The sequence below is a fragment of the Anser cygnoides genome, chromosome 12, assembly GCF_040182565.1.
Source record: "Anser cygnoides isolate HZ-2024a breed goose chromosome 12, Taihu_goose_T2T_genome, whole genome shotgun sequence".
In the NCBI taxonomy this organism is placed as follows: domain Eukaryota; kingdom Metazoa; phylum Chordata; class Aves; order Anseriformes; family Anatidae; genus Anser; species Anser cygnoides.
This window is the reverse complement of record NC_089884.1, coordinates 287,905-303,088: the sequence shown is the minus strand read 5'-3', so window position 1 is coordinate 303,088 and position 15,184 is coordinate 287,905. Positions and strand designations below refer to the sequence as shown.

At 49.8% G+C, this 15,184-nt stretch overlaps 1 protein-coding gene across 6 annotated transcripts; it reads left to right on the top strand.

Annotated features, from left to right (window-relative positions):
- The first annotated feature begins 45 nt into the window (after positions 1–45).
- ZNF821 (zinc finger protein 821) lies at positions 46–13,931 on the top strand. Of its 6 annotated transcripts, none has more exons than XM_067004399.1 (7): positions 46–180; positions 1,909–2,000; positions 9,758–9,883; positions 10,399–10,541; positions 11,109–11,213; positions 12,140–12,306; positions 13,016–13,931. In XM_067004399.1, exons 2-7 carry the CDS (start codon positions 1,961–1,963, stop codon positions 13,668–13,670), a joined length of 1,236 nt encoding a protein of 411 aa, XP_066860500.1. In that variant the 5' UTR covers positions 46–180; positions 1,909–1,960; the 3' UTR covers positions 13,671–13,931. The 6 variants fall into 6 exon arrangements, with proteins under 6 accessions (XP_066860500.1, XP_066860499.1, XP_066860502.1 ...); XM_067004398.1 differs by lacking the exon at positions 46–180 and adding an exon at positions 206–544; XM_048050483.2 differs by lacking the exon at positions 46–180 and adding an exon at positions 587–717.
- Positions 13,932–15,184: the final 1,253 nt, after the last annotated feature.

Below are 15,184 nucleotides of genomic sequence, written 5' to 3'. Positions count from 1 at the left end.
TCCGCCGGCCGGCCCCGCGCCGGCAGCCCCGCCTCCGCGGGAAGCGGCGGCCGCACGGAGCCCCGCAGAGCCGCCCGCGGGGTCCGGGACCGCCGGGGCCCGGCGGCGCCTGCGGGAGGGAGGGGCCGGGCCGGGGGCGGTGCAGCTCCCCGCCGAGCGCCGGGCGGGAGCCGGGGCGGGGTGAGCTCGCTGGCAGCGGCGGTCGCGGCAGCCGGCCCGGCGGAGCGGCGAGCGGGGGCGCCCGGCGCTGCGCCGCCGTCGTGCCCGCCCGGGGCGGCGAGGAGGGGAGCGGGGCCGCCGGGGGCTGCCGGCGGCGGGGGCGGGGGGCTCACGTCACCGCCCGCGGCCCGGGGCGGCTTCCAGGCGGGTGCGCGAGCCGCGGGCGGGCGGTCCCGGTGTCTGACCTCGCAGGGCCGGCGGCACCCCGGCGGCCCGCGCCGCGGCGGGCGGCGGCTTCCCGAGGCGGCCCCGCGAGGAGCGGCGCGCGGCGGGGCGCTCCCGGGCGGCCGGCGCCCGCTGGCTGAGGCGCGCCCATGAGAAGCAGGTGAGCCGCTCCGGCGGGGGGAAGCCGGCCTCCCGGGGGGCGGGGAGGGCGCGGCCGGGACGGGGCCGGGGGCTCCCCGGGGCCGTGCCCGCGCCGCGCGCTCTGGCGGCGCCGCCATCTTGCCGGTCCGTCCGTCCGCGGGCCCTTTGTCTGTCTGCGGCTCCGCGGCGCGGGTAAGGCGCGGCGGGCGGCGGGGCCGGGGCTGGGTCCCCGAGCGCCCGGGGGGGGGCGCGGGGTGGGTGCCGCCGCCCGCGGGGCCGGTCGCTCTGTCTGTCGGTCTGCCCGGCCGGGCCGTCGTGCCGGGTCCCCCCGCGCGTCCTCCGCATCCTCGGGGAGCGGGCCGGGCTCCTCCGGCCGGCCGTGTGCCGGGGGGGCAGCGCCCGTTTGCGGGGCTGGGTCTGCTGCCTGGCCGTCTGTCAGGGGAGGCTGACAGCATCCTGTGTCTGTCTGTGTGTCAGAGGGGACTGACAGCATCCTGTGTCTGTCTGTCCGGGGAGGCTGACAGCGTCTCTGTGTCCGTCTGTCTGTCAGAGGCTGACAGCATCCCCGTGTCTGTCTGTCTGTCTGTCAGAGGCTGACAGCGTCCCTGTGTCCGTCCGCATGTCTGGGGTGAATGTGCTCGGTCCCTCCTTTTGTCCATCTGTCTGAGGGTACTGTTGGAATCGATTCCTTCCCTGTCAGTCTGAGGGATGAGGGGTCGATGAGGGGAGGGCAGCAGGTTGGTGCGCCCCCCCTGCCTGGCCGCTGCCCAGAAGGCGCAGTGCTGGCAGCTGGCAGGAGCTGCCCTGCTGCTCCCCTTGCCTGTGCCTGCTTGCAAGTGGTCTCCTCAGCTCTGGCCGTGAGGCCAGTCTGTTTGCGGGGTGCCGGCAGGGCTGTGACCTGTCCTGGGGCTGGCTGTGCCAGCCTGCCGGCGGCTGCCTCCGTGTCTGGAGCTGCATCCCTCAGGCAGACGGTTCCTTTGTGTGCCTGGTGCCTGGCCTCTCTGGCTGTCCCCTCTTCCTCTCGCTGGGTCAGTTTGGTGGCGGCTTTGATTAGGTTTGTGCCTTTTCTGCCGTGGGAGCAGACGGGAGGGAGGAAGGAATTTAGACTGAGAGCGCAGTCACTCCTGAAGCGGGGCGTTCGTAGCTGTTTGTATGCCAGGTACGAGATTGCTCGTAACTTTGCTTGAAATGGGTGGGGCTGCCCATGCATGGTGGTTTGTGAAATGCTTGTGGATCGTGTTGGATGCCGGCGCTGTGGTTGTGGTGATGCAGAATGAGCCCTGTAGGCAAAAGGATGGGGAGTGACCCTGAGGTGCCCAGCTGTGTTTGGCCAGAGACTCAGAAGGTTCCAGTGGTGTGTGTGACAGGCTCTTCTCTTCTCAGGTGAGCCCTCTGCTGAGGGAACGAACACTCTGTGCTCCCAGGTCAGGGAAACATGTCCCGTCGGAAACAGACCACTCCTAACAAAGTTCACTGTGAGTATTATGTTACACAGCATCGTGGGATCCCTGCCCTAGACAGATTGTTGTGGAATGAGAAGGGGAGGTGGGGAATGATGAAAAGAGGTGCAGTCTGTGGGGGAATGGTTACTCACGGTTTCTCTTAGGCCTGTAAGAAGAGAAATTGAGCTCTGTGCATCAGGGAAGCTGGCTGTGTCCTGACATGGCAGGACAGGGATAGGCTTGAACAAACAATTGACACTGTAAAGGTATGCAGGTGAGTGTATGCACAGGGCCTGTAGCTCTGCTTTGCGTTCACACTGTCACAAGTGCAAGTTAGTATACTAAGAAATGTGATTCTGGGGCTCTGGCCAGTTTTGGGAAAGGAAGTTCCAGGTAGGGTGGTCTGTGTGCAGCTGAAAGCCTGGAGATCCTGGCTTCTGATCTTTGTTCTACCACAGACTAAGCAGACTGGCATGGACGTGTCACTTAAGCTCACTGTACCTCAATTTCCTACCAGCTAATGTAAATAAAGCCATTTGCTCTTTCCTTGCAGGGAATAGGCAGTGGTTAAGTCAATCAGTGGGCAGATAAATGCTATCTGTCAGATGATACTTGTCCTGAGCTGAGAGGACAAGACTCTGTTTCTCCAGCATTGTCAAGAACCTGGCATTTGTTGAATAGTGAACGGACTGAAGATGCTGTACACCGGCACTTCTTGTGGGCAGGCTACAGAGAGATGTTAGCAGAGCTCGGAGACAGCTGTGTGGATGTTCAGCTGCAAAGGGGAATCTGCACATACACAGCTTTTGTTTGACTGACTACAGCAGAGGGAAGTTGAGGGTCTGAAGCTATGCCCTTGAAACTACTCGGCTTTGTAGTTGGAGATGTGCTTGGAATCTGAGCTGGAATGAGGAAAACAAATTTCCACTTCTGTAGACATGTGAAAGCAAGGCTGATGAGATGAGGGGGCCTAGGTTATTGCTAAGCTGTGGTAACCGTCATGACTGTGGGACAGAGAGCTGAGTGCTGCAGCCCTAGCAACTGCCTTACTTTGCTGATGCTGCTGGCTTGCACGTTTCTGTGTGTTTCTCTGTGGTGCCTTTATGTATGGATATGGCAACAGAAACCTATGCATGCTGTTCTCTGTTAGAGGAAAATACATCATGATGTAACCTAACACTGAGCGTACTGGGGAGAATTACCTCTGTGTGGGATTTGAAGGCCCCATAGGCAACAACAGGTGGGTGTGGGAGAGCTGAAAAAACTCCTTGGTGGCTAGCGTAAGGGTGATGTAGAGGTGACTTTTGGCAGCTGTGCTGACTCGTGCTCTCCCATTCCTGCTTCTGTGTGCTGGGTTCAACAGTGGGCGGAGTATAGCTTTGATTTGTCTGCTTGGAATTGTCTTCATTAGAGAAATTTTAGACGTCCTGTGTTTTCTCCTGCAATGCCAGTAACACTTGTGTCCACACACATTTGCTTCTGAGAGTGCCCAGATACTACTACTGCTGTTTAGATTAGACTTGTAGAAAGCATGCACTTATGTTGCTGCCTCTGGTGTAGAGTTATGGTCCCTCATCTATGGGGACCAAGGGGTGTGACAGCTCTAAAGGTGTAGGTGGAGTTTCCGTGGTGTTTAGGTGGGCTGTTTTCTCTTCTGTACTCCACTGCATAATGGTTATGTTCTTCGGAAGCTTGTTCTGCTGTGTACAGGACTGTACATGCTATGGAGTTCAGTTGTCGCATTTTCACATTGAACGTTGCGTTTTTAATCTGCAATACAAGTCATCACCAGCCTTAGTCTTGGGGAAACCACCTGACAAAAAGGCTACTGGCGGGCATGAGGTAGGCCATAGAGAGAGGAAACCTGGGACCCGTTCACCACTTTTGCATGCAGTGCATTAGCTACAGTCAAACTATTCAATAGGAGTCATCACAAGCAGCAACTAGGATCACAAGAAAATAAAGGGACTGAAAGATACAAGAAAATTACAGTGGTGATGTCTCCTCCTTGGGATGGAAATCTTGTGTGTCTTATGATGAACACCACCAAATCGTTGGGACTTCTCTGTCTACCTAGCCTGCTGTGTATCTGGAGGGCCCAGAAATGCCAGTGCACTGGTGAATGACGAGGAAAATCGGAGAGAACATCATCTCCAAGAACTGGGTGAGCCAGCAGAATGAGGAATCAGGCTGAGACATAGCAGGCACGTTACTGAGACTTCTTCACAGGGACTGAAATGGTTGGGAGGAGAGGAATAAAAGGGACAGCAGGTATGCAGCTTTTTATGCAGTTGTCTGCAATTGGGATCTGATTTGGCAGGCTGTGGGGCTGGGGAAGTGCTTTTTGGATTCGCATAAATGCTACTGTGAATATCTAACTGGACAAATTCATGGGAGGATGGTGCCCACTTCTTCCTTGCTTGGCTGCTCCATGTTATCTTCCTTCTCAGATTCATTTGGGCAAGCAACAGCTACGGTCTCCTCTCCCTGGCTTGCTCAATGCCACCTCTTTCCAGGGTTACTTTCCAGGCTTGGCATGGCCCTTGTTTGACCTTCCTCTCACAACAGGGACTGCTGACCCCACTTAGCACAGAAGCACTTTGGCATGCAGTGACTGGCTGGGAAGTTGTGTTGTTACAGATCAAATCATTTTAAGTAGAAGTTGATGTGTAAAGAAATTCAAAATAGTACATAAACAACAGTAAAATTACTGTTATCGTAAATGTATCATTGTGTGTGATAGCCGGTCCATCTACAGCTTTCATTGTAGTTGTTTCCCTTTGGCAGGGCTGCAGCACATAATTGGCTTTAACAATATAATTTTGTTTTGCCACGTGGTGCATGAAAAACATTTTCACCTGACAGTGTGGTAAGAAATAAAACTGTAATACTGGAATATACTTACTGCATTGCCCATTTCGCACTGAATTGAAAAATGAAATACAGTCATGTTGTTCCTGTGGAGATATCTTCATTCGTCCATTTCAGTCTTTATTTTCTCCCAGACTCAAAAGTGTAAAAGTATAAAATCTTTCTAAGCAATTAATCATCTGATCTTGCCTTCAAGCCCATCCATTGCTGCACTGTCACTCCATCTGTTATGGGTTACTCCACTGTTCTTGAGCTTGCCAAGAATTCTGCTTCAGGTATTAGCGTGCTTTTATTTTCTCTCCCCGCTGTCCCATGAGCTGCTTCTCTTTCTGTGGCTTCTACCCTTTGCAAGTGGTGCTTATTTTAGATCTCTTCAGAACAGCCTTTTAAAATCAAATTAATGGACATTTCCTAGCTGTATTTAGCATGGTCCCAATGTCCCATTAATCCTCTATCTCCTTCCTTCTTCCTCTGATACGCACACACTCTGTGCTCTTCAGTATTTCTTGAATTCTGCTGTCTATAATATTCCGAGTTAGAAAAGAAAGTATCTTGCAAGAAATAGCACCCAGCATTCAAAACTGAGCAAAAATTGTTACTTGCATCAAAATCCTTGGTTCTTAAAGGGCTCTGTGGGCTGCGGTTATTAACTCTTTCAATTGTTGTTTTTCATTTCAGTAACCACTACAGCAATATGGACAACCCAGAATAGCGATGGGGCAGGTGGACTAGATCCACAGTGGTGGACAGACTTGCAAATTTCAGGTCCAGGAAAGGAACACAGAGAAGACCTACATGAACAGGGACTTTAAATTGATGTACAAGGAGGGAGCAAAGTGGCTCATCTCTGAGAGACTTTTCTGTTTAGGAAGGAAGACAGGGGAACGATGTGGTTTCTTTTTATTTTTGTTTTGTGGATTTGGGGGTGAGGTTGTTTGTTTGTGTGTTTATTTTCCAGAACACCTGAGAGTTATCCTGCATTCATACAGTTCAAGAAGGAAAGGGCTCAGGAAAAAATCATTTCTGGCTGCTGCAAAGTTGGTGCACCACCAGGTCCTAGCAGTCATAACTGCCCCTGTTACGCAGTACCCCAGGGCTGCCCCCTACCTCCACAGCTGCTCTCCTGGCATCCCACTCATTTACAGGATTATGGAGAGGAGAACTGGAATGCAAAGCAGAGGCATTTGTATGATTTTTTCACTGTCCTACATCTCTAGCTGTTTGTAAAACAAATACAGTGATTTGTTTTGGTGTTGTGGTCAGCCTGCAGCCCTTTTTGTATTTAATAAAGAAACTTCTGGAGAAGAGTCTGTGAATTCAATATTGAGCATAATGTCCTTTACTGATAGTGGTGATCCTAAAGTTGTTGCCTGTCTTACTCCCTTTCCACATAAATGGAAATGTATTCAAAAGGGGGTGGAGGTGGGGGTATAAGTGTCTGTATGTGAGCATGTGCGTGCAGAAACAATAAAAACATAACCCTGTACCTATCAAACATTACAGCTCTAAAGCTTCATTGAAGCGGGACTTAGACTATCAGTAGATGAACTAAACGCTCTTCTCTAAGTTCCTTTGGAGACCATATTAATATAATAAGAAATTTTGTATAAGTGAAAGAGTTTTTAAAAGTTTGTTTTTCCCAGTCCCATGATGCCGTTTAGATACAGGCTAGTGGAGAATGCACCAGATGTTGAGTGCTAACAGCACTGGTTTGGTTAACAATTTGTGTTTCTGGCTGTAAGCTGAAAGTTCTCTGCACTGTACTGAATCAGTGTGAGCTTGGTTCTGGGTACACTGTACAGAAAGTCCACTGGCAGACACGATCGCTCTCTTGGTTGTTGTGATCGGTGTTAGCGTTACTGATCAGAAGAGTCTCCTCAGTCGTCTCCTCTAAAGATCACGGATTTTTAAAATCGTGACACTGCAGCCTGTCCATGTGGTCTGTGTATCTGAGCAGGAATTTTCCTGCCATTAAACTCTGGGCTGCTGCTCAGTAGAAAGGAAAGCCATCTGGAAGGGTAAAGGGAAAAGAAAACAAACGTGTAACTGCTTCCACTAGTAGTTGTGGTAATGTTTGGAGTCCTGTTTCGTAATTGTCACAGGTAGCACATCCTCCACCATAGTTTCACATCTGTCCTGCATACCATGGGTTTCCTCATTTCAGCATACATTCTCTCTGACTTGCAATGCTATTTTGTCTCTGGGCTCTTAACCTGGTGGTTCGTGGAGATCTGCTTCTTGGAGAGGCACCATAATTCTATAGGGCCTGCTGTTTGTACAGTCTGTATCTCAGTCCCACCAATGTGGTCCAGACATAAAAGCAATGCTCCAGATTGTGAAAACCATTCAGCACTGGAATGCATTCCAATGTGGGCACGTGTCCCAGCATTCATCATAGTGCCTGCTGCTTTCAGTGGCAGATAGATTTAGGGTGCTCTCCTGCACCTCTCTTCAGCCAACGCGGATTGTGTTCTCAAGTCCTCTCTACAGAAACCTTTCTCACGTTTCTGAGAAAGAATGATAAAAGCCTTCAAATGCTTTTGGAAACCTCCATGGGGATGGTGGGAACTCAAACTCCTCTCCCTCAGTCTCCGTGAAACTTCTGAAGGTCTTTGAAATCTTCTGTAAATTATTGCTCTTTAAAGCAATGCCGGCAATTTTGAGGTAAGCACCAGAAAGGCAGTGTGAGTATGAATCTGGGGCAAAGCTGGCTGAAACGGTTTAGTACGTGGGAATACACCCGTCCTTATAACAGGACTGGTGTTCTCTCAGTGGGTCAAGAATGAAATTCCCTGATTACACCGATGCCAGTTGCGGACCTATAGTAAAAGGTGCAATTTTATTCCAAAAGCTACTCTTTGGCTTCTTTGTTTTATGTTAAAAATGCACTGCATCTTCCATACTATTTCTGCATTTATGCTTTGAGTAGTTCCTGAGAGTTAAAAAACAGCTGATAAATTTAATCCAAAAGCTAGCCCTTTGGGAACTCTAGCACCTTGTCCCAAGTGCTCACAGCTCACCCACTGATAAAAGCAAGTTATAACTACATATGAAACAAAGTAATTTGTTTGTTTTAATGTAAATATTAATGGTTGACTTTACGGAACTGGAAGCTTTCCCTAGCAGAGACTGCTGTAGGAAGTTTTCTTTCAGAGGAGCTGAAGCAATCACTTTTTTTCAATGTGTTTGCTGTCACCTGTTCTCATGCTGAGTTGAGGTACTAATTATCAGTGTCTTCCAATGCAGCAGACTGTAAGCTATCCTAAACAAGCATCTCAGCTTTCTGGGTTCACTCCCTTAGTTTTCTGTTTTAAGCATATAAAGTATCGCTGAGATTTATTTTATCTGGGCAAGGCAAGTTAGTGAAGCAAGTTATCCATCATGTAAGTGGAAGAAGATGAGCTCTGAGCACCAGCTCCTTCTGGAGGGGCAGCTTGTCCCCAGTCCTCCTGGGAGAGAAGGTGGTGACAGCACGCAAGGGACAGCCCTTGGTTTTAGCACCACTGTGGAAAGCAGTTAAGATGCCAGGCACTCAGGAAGAGATTATTTCTCTGCAAATTTCTCAAGGAAACAAACAAACAAAAAGTCTTCCTGTCCTGAAGGAGAAGTGTAAATTATGAAAAATAATAGCAATATATTATCAATATCAAATAGCTATCTACAAATCCTCAGGCTGCTGAAGCATTCTGTCTGTAGAATGGATGAGAAAAAAGAACCACTGAATAGTGCAGAGAGGAAAGGGAATTTAATGTGAATGGGTGCTTGCTTACCCTGTAGAGGAGCCCAGCGGACCGCAGAGAGGAAGCAGGTGCTGCATAGTAGCAACTTAACGCTGCTCTGGCAACAGCCAACATCTGTTGAACGTCTAGGACATGCCATGGTTTGGGCTGTTGCCTGGTGATCCAGCTGATGATGATCTGTCTAACTACTGGGCCACCAGTGTGTTGTAGTGGACATAGCACAGGGCATTCAGCTAATGATCCCTCCCTCCCCTCTCTCCAAATACCTAGAAATAATGTAGGGTAGCTAGCATTTTATTTGGTTAATTATCTACCTAGCTATGAAGGAACTTTCTAATAACTAAAGAAATTCACAAACATACTGCATGGTAATTGAGTTAATGCTGAGAATGTTTCAGTGGAAGTGCATGATAAGGAAACACAGATACTGTCAGCGGAGAAAAGTTAGGGTTTGAATAGAAGTTGTGATTAAACTGTGGAAAACCACAATTAAGGCAAGCATGCAGATTTAGTTTGCCATGCTGTTACACTGCAAGGAGAATACAGAGAGAAAAACAGGCTGTATTTAAAAATTAGTTTAACCTAATTTGGGAATCATACAAGCACTAATGTTTGTGTTTTCCCAGATCCTAACATGACTGAATTGCTTTCTAAATATCCTGATCTGTCACAGTACCATCACCTTGCCTGTAATAGCAGGAAATAGGGCATAATGGCTTAGAAGAGCCAAATAACACTATACGTGATTTGGGATACTGTTATCATCCCTGTGTGGCTTCCCCCCACCTACAGCTGTGCTACAGTTCTATTGGCAGGTAGTTTGTCTGGTAGAAGAGAAAGTCACCTGGGCACATATGGCAGGTATGTGGAGTCTTGCAGGCTTTTTTACATGTCACCAGAGCAGTATAGAAACAGTACCTAGAGACCAGCCTGACACCCAACATTTCCCTTAGCAAGACTGATCTAGACATAGGGACTACACTTGCATCAGCAGGTACAGAATGCTGGTGTCATGGGGTCAGCAAGCAGAGAGGTTACTTAAATGCTTTCAGAAAGGTGACTTCAGAGGTTCCGCGCAGTGCAGGTGAGCCACCTCACACCTGATGCATTTCTGGTAAGCTCTTGTGGTAAAAACAATGGAACAACACTAGTCTGACTCTTTGTCCTTGTGGCTGCCAGGGGAGCAAGTCTTTGCAGGGCTGGAGGAGCAAGCCCGCCAAGCCATGATGAAAAACAGCTTTCCTGGACCTCTTGGGGACCAAAGGCCAGCCATTCATCCGCTACAAGACCATGACTCCAGCAGCAGTGAGTTCTGCCCCTTCCAGTAATTGCAAGGTAGTGGACTGGAGAGACTCTTCTGAGGGCTGAGGCTAGGTGCAGCACAGCTTGTGGGGGTCCTCTAGGGACCATCTTATTCATCTCCTTCTCTGGGTTAGCCCTTGGCTCTTATGCGGGACTCCGCATGAGCCAACAAGAGCAGGAATGCTCCCTAAGGGTAGGTGGGCCTAGAGCCAAGGGCCACGACAGCGCAGGTTGGGCAACCAGCTCACCACTAGGGTGCAGTCCCACAGCACCAGAGCAGGGTGGTGACAGCAACGGGCTCTGTCCACAGACCAGCGATTGCCAAGCAAGGCCAATTAACAGGACAGACCCAGGAACTCCATGCAGCACTCTGGGTATTGAAGCTCCCCTGAGTTTAAATGAAGCATCTGGTCAGTGGGTGTGAGCAGATGGCCCCAGATGAGGCTTGTCCGGACAATTAAGGTTTATTAGTGGCCTCAGGGCCCTGACACTTGGAGTAACTGCTCTGTATGTTTCAGGTGGCAGTGATGATGATGAAACCACCCAGGATGAAGTTTCTTCCCACACTTCCGAAGAGGATGGTTCAATGATAAAAGTGAAGAAAGAGTTAGAGAATGCAGAAAAACCTGCAGCTGGAACCCCACTGATGAGAGACAATGAGGCAAGTGTGTATTGGCACTACACTCACCTAAAGTTCCCAGGAAGAAGGGAGGGCGCTGGGTGAAAACACATCTTTTCTCCTCATTATGATTTCTTTCCGTGTCCCCACTCTCACTTCCTCCAAACAGTATATCCTGACTGGAGGAAATGGTGTGAGGTGGTCTTGGGCTGCCAGGAACAGGAGACAATCTGCTATTCTCCTGCCTTGCTGAGATGCTTATGCAGTCTGTCCACCTCCTTCAGTTCTGGTACCTTTCTCTGACTGATCCCCCCTTCCCTTGTGCTACGGAGCAGACCTTGCCTACCAGAGCCACTGTGCTGGCAAGATTATGGGTGCGAGTGTAGGCCATGAGGCTTCTCTTGCTTCTTGAGACAGCAGGATTTTTGCTTGGAGGATACATAAAGGAAGTTTTAGACTGAGAACAGCAAACCAGCCCCAGCAGGACTGGGCACAGCACTTGATCTGGGTGAGGCCTGTGTGCAGGTGTTGACTAGATACTAAGGGAGAGTGGGGCGGCTGTGTGAAGACCTGTGTGCCCTACACCAAGGTGTCTTTCCCTCCCCCTAGGTTCCTGAGAGTTTGAATGCTGACCCCATGCTGGGATTGTCACAGTGTCCCCTCTGCCAGCTGGAGTGTGGAAGCAGAGAGCAGCTCATTGCTCACGTGTACCAGGTAGGGGTTGGTTCCAAATGGGGGGATGTCTCTGGTCTTAAGCTGCTCAGCTGTCCCAAATTCAGAAATAGCCCTGGGCAAGGGGCATGGGACGACTTTGTTCTGATTTTTGCAGTCACAGAACTGAACAGATCCTCCTATCTAGGATGTGACTGAAGTTTATAGCAGATAGTCCAGAGGGAGTCCTGGGTGAAAGAATCAGCAAGGCACCAGTCTGCACAGCTGGAGAGCACAGCTCCATCCCAAGGCAGCCACTGCAAGCAGTGGCAGGCCGAGACAAGACAGTTCTTTCAGATCAAACACAGAAACAATTTTTACGTCATTCAGTGAAATAAGGAACCCTCCTCCTGATCACTTGGTTCTTTATTCTGTCCCTTTATCACAGTTCCTATCCATGGAAACAGCAGTTCTTCCTCTGAAACAATTCCAGTACTGCAGGAAATCTATGCTGGGATCTTACAGGTTTTGTTGTCAGTACTCTCCTCACCGCACATCAAAGTATGTAACAGAAGGAATGAAGCAGTGCTGAACTGACCACTTATCTGCACCAGCTGACTGTCTCTAGCTACCATCATAGTGAGCTTTCCCTCCCCAGAATCCTGCCTACTGTTAGTGTAGTCATGCTTTTTCTAGCAACACCAGCTACTTAGATGTCTTTCTGAAAACAAGGGTCAGGTCGTATGATCTGAGTGTTCTGGCTCTATTTGTTTCTCTTGCACTGCTGTTGAGCTGCAGAAAGGTGTTTGATCTGTGACATCTCAAATGTCTTGTGCTTAGTCTAGGAGCTGTAAGCCAGAGGTTTTAGTGGTTAAATGATCTTTTTCCAAGAGGCTGAACTAAATGGTTTGCCATATTTTCTTAGCACACCTCAAACTGGGCAGGGAGTTGGGCAATTTGTAACTAACAACCTAGTGGTTGTTTTGCAGCACACTGCGGCTGTGGTGAGCGCCAAGAGCTACATGTGTCCTGTATGTGGCAGAGCCCTCAGCTCACCAGGATCCCTTGGGCGACATCTCCTGATCCACTCAGAGGACCAGCTGTCAAACTGTGCAGTGTGTGGAGCACGTTTCACCAGCCACGCCACATTCAACAGGTCAGGGTCACCCTGGCTGGTGAGTGGGCTAGGGTACCCACAAAAAAGATTAGGTGGGTTGCCTTAAGTGACACAGGAATCATGTCTATGCCCTAGTAAAGGCCAGTTGTGAACACCCCCAATGACTGAGATTTCCTTGATCGCTTCCTCCTTGCAGTTCCACATTACCTGCGAAAATCTCCATGAGCTGTGCTGCTAAAAGGGTGTTTCTTAGCTCTGTGAAGAAGTAGGAGTCTTCAGAGAGCACTGAGACTCTTGTCACAGAACAATCATTGCTCTCCTTGCTTAGCAGTCCATCAGACAGGGTCTGTGCTGCCCAGATGAGTTCCTCATTTCCAAAGCAGGACTACAGGCAGAAACCGAAATGTTCCTCATTCGTGTCCTGCCTGGTGGAAGATTATTCACTGACTAGGGGAATAGGGAATGGAGAAATCCAGAGATGATGGGGAGTAGCAGCTTGCTGGTTAATTCCTGCCCTTGCACTTTTCCAACCCAGATACTGCTCTGGGCTAACCCTGTTCCTACCCCTGTATATGATGTTGCTTGGTTTTAGGTATTCAGATGTGTTTGTGGGCAGGGATGGTTTAGCACAGGCCTCTGTCATGGGCACTAGCAGGGGTACTGTTCACTGCAGCCTCCCCGTCAGTCTGAGATGAGGCCTCTCCTGTCAGCACCAAGTCTCTAACGCTCTGCACTTTCTGCTTTCCAGCGAGAAGCTGCCAGAAGTGCTCAGTGCAGATCGCCTGCCCGCACCACAAAGCGAGGGCCCCTCCAGTGTCGAGGGGAAGGACATTGCCTTTCACACCCCTGTGTATCCTGCGAGCATCCTCCTAGTGTGCAACAACTGTGCTGCGTATCGCAAGCTGCTGGAGGCACAGACACCTGGCATGCGAAAGTGGGCGCTTCGTCGGCAGAACGAGCCCTTGGAAGTGCGGCTGCAGCGTCTGGAGCGGGAGCGCACAGCCAAGAAGAGCCGGCGGGACAATGAGACTCCCGAGGAGCGGGAAGTGAGACGGATGCGGGATCGAGAAGCTAAGCGCCTGCAGCGCATGCAAGAGACAGATGAACAGCGGGCGCGACGGCTGCAGCGAGACCGGGAAGCCATGCGATTGAAACGGGCAAACGAGACCCCAGAGAAACGGCAGGCCCGGCTCATCCGGGAACGCGAGGCCAAGAGGCTGAAACGGCGCCTGGAGAAAATGGACATGATGCTCCGGGCACAGTTTGGCCAGGATCCCTCTGCCATGGCAGCTTTGGCAGCTGAAATGAACTTTTTCCAGCTGCCAGTGAGCAATGTGGAGCTGGAGAGCCAACTGCTGGGCAAAATGACCTTTGAGGAGCAGAGCAACAGTACGCTACATTGAGCTGCAGCCAAAGACTACCACCACTGCCGCGTCTGTCACAGGCAAACTAGCAGGCTTCTATGCTCAGGAGGCTGTTGTGGGTCCCTGGCTAGCTCTCCCCCACAGATGGTTCCGATTTTCTCCTGAACATAGGAGGAGAACAGCGCTGAGAGATGTCTGCCAAAGTAGCCCTGGTGGAAGCAGATTCTGAGGATACAGTCGGCTGTGGGGGTCAGCCACAGCCTGTGAACAGTGGGAAAATAAATTAATGTTTCACATTTATTTAGTCCCCTTCTTTACCTTTTGTACTTTGTCCTGTTCTTGGACCCTTGCAGCGTGCATGGGTGTGGGCTGCTACAGTTCTGCTACGGGTGAAAAGCCTGCCTCACTGAAAAAGGAACTTATTTACAGCAGCATAAGTTATGGAGCTGAGGACTTTGATAGTCCACTGCTCCTCCAGGAATAAATACCTCACTGTTTGTGTCCATAAAAAGGAAGCAAAAAAGGATGCCATCTTCCTGGAAATGGCTGCGCACACCCTTTAACGCTATTTCTATGTGCTTGTTTGCAGTAGCATACATGGAAAAACTAAGAGGAAGTAATTCCTGTGCTAAGATACCTCGTATAAACAATAACAGAAAGGCTGACCGATGTAAGCAAACAAGGAGCAGTTTGCCAGTTGATGAACAAGGTAATTTTCACTTAAACAGCATTTCAGGTTTGCAAGTGAGAGAGACACAGACATTCTGTAGAGAGTCTAGCAAAGGGCCACAAAGGGACTGGAACATCTCTCCTCTGAGGAGAGGCTGCAAGAGCTGGGACTGCTCAGCCTGGAGAAAAGAATGGTTAGGGGGATCTTGTCCATGTCTAGAAATACCTGAAGGGAGGTGCAGAGAGGACAGAGCCAGCCACTTTTCAGTGACTTAGAAACTTGATTTTTCCCTCTATTTAGCTTGAAAAACTTTTGCTGCAACTCTTTCGAAGTCCTGCTTAAGTGCTTAAAATAGTTGCATTTGAAGTGCACGATGCTGCATTTTTTTCATGACATGAAACTAACCTTATAGACAGTCTTGTGAGCCCTTGCTACAAAAAGCTTTTAATCTTTTTAACCCTACACTCTTTAACATGCCACTGTAACAGCTTGTTTCCTCAACTTAGAGAAGTTGTTTTATCTTCTCGTCTGGATTTCCAGGAGCCATCCTTGCCTTGCTCTCTTTGGGAAAAGGCACCAGATCTGGCAAGGATCTATTCAATTCTATGTTACCTTGTTACCATCTATGTTACCATATCCTCTTTTGTTCTGTGAGCTGATCTCACTTTTATTCTTACCTCTGTTCATTTTCACACTCAAGCCGACAGTTTGCTCTTTGCAGCAGTTGCTGTTACCCTACGTTGCGTGTTTTGCTTGGCCAGCAGAGACATAGCTTTGCTGTGCTAACTGTACACTTTTTTGAGGTTGCTTTTACCGCAACCTCCCTGGCACCTTATGATTACTCCAAGCAATATTTACTAACAAGACCATTGTATCAAAGGGG

Excerpts from the sequence above, each read along its gene's own strand:
- ZNF821 (XM_067004399.1), top strand. The coding sequence starts at position 1,961 with ATGTCCCGTCGGAAACAGACCACTCCTAACAAAGTTCACT. Across the intron at positions 9,884-10,398 it reads AGACCATGACTCCAGCAGCA|GTGGCAGTGATGATGATGAA; the intron begins GTGAGTTCTGCC and ends TGTATGTTTCAG. Across the intron at positions 12,307-13,015 it reads AGCCACGCCACATTCAACAG|CGAGAAGCTGCCAGAAGTGC; the intron begins GTCAGGGTCACC and ends TCTGCTTTCCAG.